Below are 11,981 nucleotides of genomic sequence, written 5' to 3'. Positions count from 1 at the left end.
GTAAAACGGACGAAAACGGGTAATTAGTGTAAAAAATGTCCAAATAGAGGATAAAAACCAGAATTTACTCTTAAAATACTGTTTATAGAAAAGTTGGCTCATTAATTGTTCGCCCCAAGTTGGACATGGGTCACCGGAGCTAGCGCCGTCAAAGGGGTCCAAACCATACGGCGGCACGCACGGGCTCACTTCCTCACACAGCCCACCAAAACCCGCCCCGGCGCCACCCTCCCCGGCCAGCGAAACCGACTCCCGCAGTCCCGCTCCTCCCTCCCTCCTCCGCTCCTCCACCCTCTCTCGGCCTCGTCGCGGACGCCTCCGCCGGCTGCTCGCCTCTCCTCCGAGGCCCTCTCCCTCCCCGTCTCCTGGTAAGCCTCCCATCCCGCTCCCCCTCCCCCTCCCCCCCGCGCCCCCGAATCCCGCTCCGCCGCCTCGCTGGGTGCGCGCGTGCTTGCTTGCTTGCTGGAATCGGATCCGTGGCGCCGCTCTTGTGTGTTTCTCCGCCGCAATGCTCGGATTCTTCCTGTATTGACGGTGAAGGTTTTCCTTGTCCTCCGCCTCGCTGGCGTTCTCGGTTGCTTTTGCGCCGTAATTAAGTTGCGAAGCTCTTGATGGTTGATGCTCGCTACCGGAATGTTCGATTTCTTCTCGGCTTGTTGGTGAAGGTTTTTCTCGTTCTCCGATTCTTCAGGATTTTCGTTTCAGGAAATTTCATGGCGCTGCTAACTCTTGATGCTCGCTAGCGGAATGTTCGATTTGTTGGTGGAGTTTTTTTTTCCGGTTCTTCGATTCTTCAGGGTTTTTTGCTTCAACAAATTTCATGGCGCCGCTAACTCTTGATGCTCGCTGCGATTTTCGGTTTTCAGAATCCACTGGACTCATTCTTGTTGTTTCTTAGTTTCCAGGCGACAGGCGTGATGGTAGAGAAGAGGGAGAGGGCGGAGGAGGCGTCCGAGAGCTCGCAGAAATCCCCGCGCCTGGACCCGCTGGCTGCGGCTGGTTCTGGATGCAGCGACGCGCCAGCGTCGCCGACGGAGTCGAGCGAGTGGCCATCGGCCGGGGAAGCGGAGGCGGGGACCAGCAGCGACAGTACCGGCGACAGCGACCTCCTGCTTAGGGCCGTGTATGATCTCACCGAGCAGCGGGCGGTGAGACGGACTTGCCTTCTGCCTAAGTGCAAGACGACCTGGAATGGCGACGAAGGGATGATGAAGTGCATAGACTGCTCCAAGTTCTTTTGCTCTGGGTGGTCGGTGGAGAGGGAAAGTCCGCAGGGACATGCGATGAACCGAATTTGGGATACTGCTTCTTGTGTGCACGCCTTATGAGGCTCACTGACTGGACCAAAGATGGCTATCGAGTGGCGGCCAGAAAGGAAAAGGATCAGCAAGGGCTGGGGGATAGCGTTGCAAAGGATGGCTGGGGAACGGGGTCCGGCATTGCAAAGGGCGAGTGGGAACCAGAGACTAGCTATTCAAAGGATGAGTCCGCCATGGAGCCAGCTAGCCTTGCAAATGATCTATGTGCCACCGCTAGAAAGGATGACTGGCAAAGGGTGCCCAGCATTGCAATGGACGATGATGCGTCTGGGTATGCTAATGGCGATGGTTACGTTATCAGAGGGATACCGAACCTTGGGCAAACATGTTACATGAATGCAACGCTGCAGTGCCTCCTTGCCCTTGGTAAGCTGAGGACAATGATTCAAAGTCCGGCTGCTCATTTGGGGAGCATTGGTCTGCACCTGCAGCAGTTTTTCCAAGAGACACTTGTGAATGATGCCAGACACACGCTGAACCCACAGATGATACTGCAAGCTATGCATGAGCATTATCCGAATCGGTTCTTGGTCTGGAATATGGAAGACAGCCATGAGTTCCTTATGTCTTTATTCAATGCTGTGGATGCGGAGGTGGAGCAGCAAAACAGAATGCATGTCTTGAAAGGGGGTGAAGTATTCCCTACACTTAACGTTTCTCTTTTCAGAGGCCAGCTGTTCGAGACAACGTCCTGCCAAAGATGCTGGTATAATGATACTAAAACCGTTGATTTCGGTGAACTCTATTTGTCACTTCCAGAGAAGGATCCTCCAGCCAGAAGCGTTGCATCAACACCAAGGAACAAAAGCCACGGATCTCAAACTGACAAGAGTGATGGGGATAATAAGATGCAAACAGCTGCTCCAGGCAGCACTTCTCAGTTTCCCGGTTCAGGATTGGGAAATGGGGCAATGGAGAAAACCCCCAGGCCTTTGCAAGTTGGTAAGTTTATGCGCTCCTGTACTCAACTTAAAAGCAATGGTGAACATCTGAGATCATACAACTTTTGAGGAAAGAATGCAGGAACATGCGGAATTGTGTGATCTACTAGTATTATTTGCTATTTCTCTGAAAACAAGCAAATGGTACTTTTTGGAATGGAGCTTCATTACTAGCTAAGTAGAGAACTGTTATTGACGTTTTACACATGGATAAAAGAAATAGCAGGAAAATCTTTTTGGGTGGCTACATAAAATCCAACAGGATGTTTCAGCAGTCATTAACATGGCAAAGGTGTTCACCGTAGCGTAGTAGTTCAAACTGCCATGGGAAGACCAGGGTCTTGAGTCCTTACCATCATACAGTAGGTGTTATTCCAAATGGTTGGTCAACTTAAGCGTGTTTGGATACCGTCGAAAAAAATAAACAGCTTAAAGTGTGCACAACTGTTATGATGGTAATTGTTGTGGACGTTTTACACATGGATAGAAGAAATAGCAGGAAAACCTTTGGGGTGGCTACATAAAATCCGACAGGATGTTTCTGCGGTCTTTAACATGGCAAAGGTGTTCATGTAGTGTAGTAGTTCAAACTGCCATGGGAAGCCCAGGGTCTTGAGTTCTTACCATCATACAGTTGGTGTCATTCCAAATGGTTGGTTAACTTAGCGTGTTTGGATACTGTCGAAAAAGATAAACAGCTTAAAGTGTGCACAATAAAGATTCTATGCAAAGGATGAGTGAGTGCTTCTGGTTGCATGGTGTTGCTAATGCAGATAATGCTAAGCCCTGTATGTTTGAATCTGCAGATTCTAGCGAAGTGAAGGATGTTGTACACAGTCATATGCAGACTCAGAAGAATGATGTCCCAATAGAAATTTTGGATTTCATTCCTGACTTATTTGATGACACTGAAAGAATGGAGGAAGCAACAACAGATTCTCGGAATCCAGAAGATAAGGAGACGACTTACTCAGTAAAAGTTACTGCCAAAGATAAGGGGGAAGCTCAGAGCAGTGATATTGTTAATGATGAGGCCAAACATATGAACTCTCTTGGGTCGATTGAGGACTGCCTGGAACTGTTTGCCCATCGAGTGAAGGAACGTTGTGAGAACTGTTCCAAGGTTGCTGAACAGATCATGGCAAGCACCAATATAAATACGACTGTTGATGGAGATCAGACTGAGCTGTCAGGTAGGAAAACATGCCCAAGTGAGCGATCTAGTGACTGTAATAACTTGTCCGTAGAATCTCCAAGAAGGAAACCATATCATTCAGATGTACATGATCAAGTTATACTCTCTGAAAACATAACTACTGAAGAAATCACTTCAGGGACGAGCTGTGGTGAAAAAGGTGAAATTGATCAAGGTGTACAAGAAGCTGGGCTTCCAACTGATAAACAGACTGACCTGTTCAGTGCCCAGGATAGTCCGGATACCAGCACTCAAAATCAGGCTTGTGCGAAGCAGGCAATGCTGGATGATCATACTGCCCAAAAAATGGAGGAAAACCAAAATGAGCAGAAAGATGGCAACGGTTGTGCAATTCAAACACAGTTGATTAACAAGTTACCACCTGTATTGATTATTCCATTTAAGAGATACAGAAATGATCTGTCTAAACTGAGAGGACGTGTGAGCTTTAAGGAGATTCTTCATCTTGGACCATTCATGGACCCCAGGTACCGACTTCTCACGTTTCTACACAGTCATATCTTATACCTTTCTTCTATGTCAGTTCTGATAAGTTTCCGATCTTTATCAGTAAGACAATAACTACTTTGTTTCATAGTTTCTTCCTACTAGCAATAGAATGCCTTCTCTTTGAAAGAAAAATTAAGAGCTTCAAAAGACACTGGCATTGTAGACCAAAGGATCATTCAGATATTACATTTTTTATGATGTTGGCACACATGGTGGTAATTTCCTGGCATGATCATCTCAATTTTCCTTATCAGAGTTAGGTTAGGATATCTTCACTCTTGTTTCTCACTGGCAGAGTAACATGAGTTAGATTAAAGAAATGCAACAAAACCAGCGTTATAGTTACCAGCGAAAGATTTGTTATGCATATCAGCAAGACAACTTAAGGGAATGTTTGGATTATTCCCAAGGTTGCCCTACTAGAAGATTGGCTAGCCAAAATATTGGTTTAGGTTTCGGTTGCCCATGAGTTGGCCAACACTGGCTAGAAAAATAAATTAAACTTGGCAGCCATCCAAACATGACCAATTTTTTTTACATGGCCAGAAAATTAATCGGGTACACTTTGGTCACAATCAAGACATACATACCCTAAAGCTGCATCAGTGTAAACTGCATTCCCTCCGACGGCATTGTTAATTTGTAGAACATGCATACAATGTTAATTTGTGCTTTTGAACACAATGTGTATAGACATATTTTAGAGTGTAGATTCACTCATTTTGCTCCGTATGTAGTCCATATTGGAATCTCTAAAAGGGCTTATATTTAGGAACGGAGGGAGTAGTTTTTTGTATACGATATCATAACATTTGGATACATATCAGCTGTACTGGCTGTCTGCCACAAACTCTATTCAACATAGCAGTGTATCGCCAGCGAAGTTATTGTTATGTTTTAAAGTTATCATATCACGAAGTGGTGGAAGCTCAAGGGGGAGGTAGCTCAGGTGTTCAAGGAGAGGGTATTTAAGGAGGGCCCTTGGGAGGAAGGAGGGGATGCGGACAATGTGTGGATGAAGATGGCGACTTGCATTCGTAAGGTGGCCTCGGAGGAGTTTGGAGTGTCCAGGGGAAGGAGAAGCGAAGATAAGGATACCTGGTGGTGGAATGATGATGTCCAGAAGGCGCTTAAAGTGAAGAAAGATTGCTTCAGACGCCTATACCTGGATAGGAGTGCAGACAACATAGAGAAGTACAAGATGGCGAAGAAGGCCGCAAAGCGAGCTGTTGGTGAAGCAAGGGGTCGGGCATATGAGGACCTCTACCAACGGTTAGGCACGAAGGAAGGTGAAAGGGACATCTATAAGATGGCTAAGATCCGGGAGAGGAAGACGAGGGATATTGGCCAAGTCAAATGCATCAAGGACGGAGCAGGCCAACTCTTGGTGAAGGACGAAGAGATTAAGCATAGATGGCGGGAGTACTTCGACAAGCTGTTCAATGGGGAGAATGAGAGTTCTACCATTGAACTGAATGACTCCTTTGATGAGACCAGCATGCGTTTTGTGCGGCGCATCCAGGAGTCTGAGGTGAAGGAGGCTTTAAAAAGGATGAAAGGAGGCAAGGCGATGGGCCCTGATTGTATCCCCATTGAGGTGTGGAAAGGTCTCGGGGACATAGCGATAGTATGGCTAACCAAGCTTTTCAACCTCATTTTTCGGGCAAACAAGATGCCAGAAGAATGGAGACGGAGTATATTAGTACCAATCTTCAAGAACAAGGGGGATGTTCAGAGTTGTACTAATTACCGTGGAATTAAACTGATGAGCCATACAATGAAGCTATGGGAGAGAGTCATTGAGCACCGCTTAAGAAGAATGACAAGCGTGACCAAAAATCAGTTTGGTTTCATGCCTGGGAGGTCGACCATGGAAGCCATTTTCTTGGTACGACAACTTATGGAGAGATATAGGGAGCATAAAAAGGACTTGCATATGGTGTTCATTGACTTGGAGAAGGCCTATGATAAGATACCGCGGAATGTCATGTGGTGGGCCTTGGAGAAACACAAAGTCCCAGCAAAGTACATTACCCTCATCAAGGACATGTACAATAATGTTGTGACAAGTGTTCGAACAAGTGATGTCGACACCGATGACTTCCCGATTAAGATAGGACTGCATCAGGGGTCAGCTTTGAGCCCTTATCTTTTTGCATTGGTGATGGATGAGGTCACAAGGGGTATACAAGGAGATATCCATGGTGTATGCTCTTTACGGATGATGTGGTGCTAGTTGACGATAGTCAGACGGGGGTAAATAGGAAGTTAGAGTTATGGAGACAAACCTTGGAATCGAAAGGGTTTAGGCTTAGTAGAACTAAAACCGAGTACATGATGTGCGGTTTCAGTACTACTAGCTGTGAGGAGGAGGAGGTTAGCCTTGATGGCCAGGTGGTACCTCGGAAGGACACCTTTCGGTATTTGGGGTCAATGTTGCAGGAGGATGGGGGTATTGATGAAGATGTGAACCATCGAATCAAAGCCGGATGGATGAAGTGGCGCCAAGCTTCTGGCATTCTCTGTGACAAGAGAGTGCCACAAAAGCTAAAAGGCAAGTTCTACAGGACGGCGGTTCGACCCGCAATGTTGTATGGCGCGGAGTGTTGGCCGACTAAAAGGCGACATGTTCAAAAGTTAGGTGTGGCGGAGATGCGTATGTTGAGATGGATGTGTGGCCACACGAGGAAGGATCGAGTCTGGAATGATGATATACGAGATAGAGTTGGGGTAGCACTAATTGAGGAGAAGCTTGTCCAACATCGTTTGAGATGGTTTGGGCATATTCAGCGCAGGCCTCCAGAAGCTCCAGTGCATAGCGGACGGCTAAAGCGTGCGGAGAATGTCAAGAGAGGGCGGGGTCGACCGATTTTGACATGGGAGGAGTCCGTTAAGAGAGACCTGAAGGATTGGAGTATCGACAAAGAGCTAGCTATGGACAGGGGTGCGTGGAAGCTTGCTATCCATGTGCCAGAGCCATGAGTTGGTTGCGAGATCTTATGGGTTTCACCTCTAGCCTACCCCAACTTGTTTGGGACTAAAGGATTTGTTGTTGTTGTTGTTGTTGTTGTACTTTTTTTGTCTGTTGGTGGTTACGCTGAAACCAGTGACCTTTTATTTTTGTTGAAGTTTCTATGGGTAATTATAGAGGTAAATACATCAGTGGTGCTTGAACTTGCCATGGATGTACACTTTAGTGCCTGAACTTGCAAAATACATTGAACTGGTTCAACAACATGGCATGGACGTGCATATACGGTTGAAATGGCGTTTGTATACGTCCACGAAGCTGAGGAGGCGCGCCATCATGCCATGGGGCCCGCTGTCATTGACAAGGGTGTGTGGCCTATTTTTTGGTGGGGAAACCTCGGGAATTATTTTCTTACAATAAGGCCATTATGGCGAACTGACAAATTATAAAATAAAAACTGGGAGTATAACTATAAGATACAAATTAAAACTGGTGTGCTGGATCGAACCAACGACGTACCAGTCAAGTGCATGCCGCTAACCACTCGACAACTTCACATTTGCTGATATTTAATGATTCATAACCTTTATAAACACTTGGCCGAACAAAATAAATAGAAATAATCCAGCAAAAACAGCATCGGATCTGTGACCCGAACATCATAACAAAGCTTGTAGACCAAGCACGGATGCCACTCCGACCAATGAGTTGTCATGTATCAAAAGTACAAGTACTCTTTATGACTGTATAACAAACATAATTTCAAAATAATGCAATAATCTTTGTGTCATTTTAAAAATAATTCACGTGTTATTTTAAAACATATTCATTAAATTGAAATATTTATGCATGAGTAAAATGTTTATATGATTCAGGTATTATTCATGTGAGGATCCGCAGTCTAATGGCACACTAGGCTTGTATTTTTTCTAAAAAACACACAAACTTATATACTATATAAACTTTTTAAAACAACACAATTTTTTGTTAAAGCATGAACACATTGATATACTACATAAATAGTTTACTAGAAATGCAAAAAATTAAAATTATATGCAAATTTATTTAAATATATGAACATTTCAAAATTACTTTAATATTTTTCATAGTTTTAAATAGTCGGCTATAGCCTCGTTATAGTTCCGCTATAGCTGTTTGAGCATGTTGCTGCTAAATGATTTCATGTACAATTTGCCGCTATAGCCTAGCTATAGCTGTTTTTAAGGGTCGCCGCTATATGCCATAGCCTGCTATTTAGAACATTGATTTTTTGAAATAAAATCATCTTTTCAAATTATAAATTTTATTCCAATTCATAATTTTATTATGTGTATTTCTGTTAAATTTCTGCATATGTATTTCATGAAATTATATGAACTTTTTAACATAATTTATTTTACATATATGTATATTGTTTGTAACGTGATAATAATTAACGTATTATTTTAAATGAAATGAAAAAGAACAAACCCGTTGAAACTTGATCCACACTGTAGTCTATTTTAGTCACACGGGCTCGTTATATTATAAACCTAAATTTATCATTTTACCACTTGACGTCGTCGGTTATAGTGGTACGTGAGGCCGCTATATAGCCCCTGGTTGCAGATTCAAAACAATGGCACTATATTGCTGGAATAATATTTTTAATTTACATTGTTCAGCTTTATGTTTATAAAGTGTGTGAATCCTTTCCTGACACTAAATTTGAACGGGTAGATTGGCTAGGCACGCACACCTGCGCGTGTGGTTCAAACCCCAGACCAATTTATTTTCTCTTTGAGGGCCTATTTGTAAGAAAAAAATTATTCTAGGGGGTTTCGACAAAAAAAACCAGGCCATACGCCTTGTCCCTTACATCATGGAGTGCCTGTTGGCGTCATGGACGTATAAAAACAAGATTTGAACCGTATATGCACGTCCATGCGAAGTTACGGAACCAGTTCAATGTATTTTGCAAGTTCAGGCACCAAAGTGCACATTCGTGGCAAGTTCAAGCACCTGCGATGTATTTACCTTGTAATTATAATTCTGGATTAGTATTTTTAGTGTTGGATGGATATACATCTTGCAGCGTCTGGTTTACAACTTGACATCACTATGGCCTTAATTTCTTGGTATTCCAATTAGTTACATAATCAGTTTACCGTATTATTTTCTTTATCTGATACAGTATGCATTTTGTAGTTTTCAAGAAAGGCATGCCATCAGTTTCTTGCTAACTTAAATCCTTACATATTGTTTAACTAACTTGATTTTCTCTTTCCTTCAGTTCCGAGGAGAAAGACAATTCCAGGTACCGTCTAGTTGGTGTCATTGAGCACCGTGGTGACAACTTGCATACAGGGCATTATGTTGCTTATGTGCGGGGGGCAGGTCTCAAGCATCGGAGCAGTGGTTCTTCCTCATGGATTTGCGCAGATGACCGCAACATCAAGGAAATCTCCATAGAACAAGTTGTCAGGTGTGAGGCGTACATTCTTTTCTACGAGAGGATAGAGGAGGGTGAGACAAGAGACAAGGAGGTGGATGACATGGTGGAAGACAAGGACGAAGGTGACAGACCCTTCCTCACCGAGGGACCCAGCGAGCTCTGTGATGATTTGCTTCTCAATATATTCTCCCGACTTGAACACCGAACAGCCATCCGTGTGTCGTCATTGAGCCGTCACTGGAACAGAGAGTGGGACATTCATTTGCAGTCAAATAGTTACTATGTTGGTGAGAATTCCTTTCTTCCATGTGAGATGCTACAAATGCTGGAAAGCCAAGAAGCCAATGGGAATCGGTTAGACATTCTATGTCTTGTGATTGAATCAAAGGATATGTCTGAGAAGCTGTTCAGGCGATGCCTCGAATGCATTGCTCGTTCTGGAATCAAGGATCTATATCTTGAGCGTCGGCCACCATGCTTGGCTTTACGGTTCAGTTTCCCAAGAGCAAGCAAGCAGCTTGTGCGCCTGTCTCTTCGAGGATTAACCCTGGCAAACTCTTCAAGATATTTCAAGAGATGCAAGGACTTCTGTGAATTGGTTGCTATCAAACTGTGGGGCGTTACAGTAAGTGACTGGACATTGAGAAATTTTTTAGCCAAGTGTCCGGCTCTGCGAGTGCTAGAGCTGGGTTATTGCCATCACCTTGAGCGCATAAGTGATTCTGTTTCTGGACTCAAACTCCTTAACATAACTGTGGTGGAGTGTAGTGGTGTTGATTCAATTTACCTGCGATTGGTTCCAGATCTTCTGTCGGTTTCTTTCAGTGGATGTTACCTCACCAGTTTGTACTTTCCGCCAGATGCAGAAATCAGCAAGCTCTACTTCTGCTATACAAGGACCGGAGACCAATTATGCTCCCAAGGATTGTTATCAAACATGTTCAGCAAGTGCACCCTGAACTCCACTGCCTTGAGTACTCTAACCATCTGCAGCAATAGTCTGAAGGTATGTTTTTTTGGTAATTGGCTGTGCTGTTCAATGTTGAATGTTAGTAAACTGTTCACTAACCAAGTGACATCGTTAGGTGGTGACTTGCTTGAGCGAACCGCACAAAATGGCTATAGACTGGTCTTTCCAGAATGTCCGAGAACTTCAAATCGTGATGTTTGAACAGAGTCGGGACAATCTTGCGTCCTTTACTTACCTCCTGCAAAATGGGCAATTCGATATGCTTCAGAGACTTTTTGTGGAGGTAATTCTTAGCCTTTCATGCATATATGGCTATCCTTTCATCGTAACTCATAGAAATTAAAACTTCAGTGTACTGTCCTAATCTGAGTTTCAGAAGCTGTAGATTTGTTTAAAATGTTCTTAATAATGATAAATTCGTTGTTGCAGCTCCCAGCAAAGAGAGGTGTAACTCCATCGCAGCTTGGCAGTCATGTGGTAGTGTCAGAGCGTGTCCTACATAAACTCAAACTGATCAAACTGACCAATTTCTCCTGGAATGAAGCCGAGATATATTTGCTGCTTCTGCTTTTAAAGATATCTTCTTCACTGGACAAGATAGTTGTAGTGTTTTCTGCTGGAAGCACAGAGGAGCAAGACCAGCACAGCCTGCCCTGGTTGCATGACTCTGACATTGAGCTAATCATAAGCCTTTTGGATAGTGGGAAGTTAATCCTGAAAAAATCACCTTGATTATGATTATATAAAGCATGGAGGATCAGGACTTATCTTTCCCGTGGCAGCCCATGGGGAGATCTACCGGCAGCCCTGATGCATGCATGCCTGGTATTCTACCCACCAATCAATCAGAAGGGTCCTGACAAAAGAAGCAGAAGGGTGAGATTAGAAAGCATTGTTTTGATGCCAAGTGTACCATTGCGCTTGCAGTAGGCAGTAGTTTGTTGCGTAGTCAGCTGGAGAGAACCATTTTTTCTGTTCATTGAACAGAGTAATTTTTGTCAGAACGACATTGGATAGGTTGGACACTGAATACCCTACCTTTTTGTTAGAACAACATTGTATAGGTAGGAGAACAGTGAATACTTTTTGTGATGGGCAGCATTCTGCGATTAGATATACCCCTGAAAATAATAAGCATGTAGAGTTCTGAACTTTCTTTTTTCTGGATTGGGTGCATGCTCTGAGAACGTGCTGCCTTACTGAAGAACTGGTAGGCTGAAGCTGATTTCGTTTCTTAATTACCTTTTTTTTTTATAACTGAGGTGCTCAACAGTTGGTTCCTGTCGCTGTTTATGTGCTGAAATGCTAGCCTGCTCAGTGTTGAAACGAGCAGCTTTGTGGTGTGCTGGTGGCTCGGCGGTGGTGGCTGCTTGGTTGCTTCTGGCCCTGGGCCGCACGTTCCGTACGTGGCACAAGCTTCATCCCCTGATCATGGAATCAGATGCCGACCTCATGCTCAAAGCGGGAGGAAAGGCAAGGTTTATGGAATCTGATGTTCTCCGCCGCATTTTCTCGGCCGCCGTTAATGTTATCCCGATGCCATCTTCTTTGGTTGCCAGCATTATCATCTTGGACAGCTCAACGCACGACCGTAGGCGCGAAAAGGTCATCAGATTCTATCTTCACTTTTTTACCACGAAG

General features: G+C 44.2%; 1 protein-coding gene across 1 annotated transcript; it reads left to right on the top strand.

Annotated features, from left to right (window-relative positions):
• The first annotated feature begins 201 nt into the window (after positions 1-201).
• Positions 202-11,458, top strand: LOC119275322 (ubiquitin carboxyl-terminal hydrolase 16-like). The gene is made up of 6 exons (XM_037556146.1): positions 202-368; positions 906-2,261; positions 3,067-3,943; positions 9,209-10,376; positions 10,456-10,623; positions 10,770-11,458. Exons 2-6 carry the CDS (start codon positions 1,325-1,327, stop codon positions 11,070-11,072), a joined length of 3,453 nt encoding a protein of 1,150 aa, XP_037412043.1. The 5' UTR covers positions 202-368; positions 906-1,324; the 3' UTR covers positions 11,073-11,458.
• The last annotated feature ends 523 nt before the right edge of the window (positions 11,459-11,981 follow it).

Source organism: Triticum dicoccoides, chromosome 3B (assembly GCF_002162155.2).
Source record: "Triticum dicoccoides isolate Atlit2015 ecotype Zavitan chromosome 3B, WEW_v2.0, whole genome shotgun sequence".
Taxonomy (NCBI): Eukaryota; Viridiplantae; Streptophyta; class Magnoliopsida; order Poales; family Poaceae; genus Triticum; species Triticum dicoccoides.
This window is presented reverse-complemented; position numbering and strand designations above follow the sequence as displayed.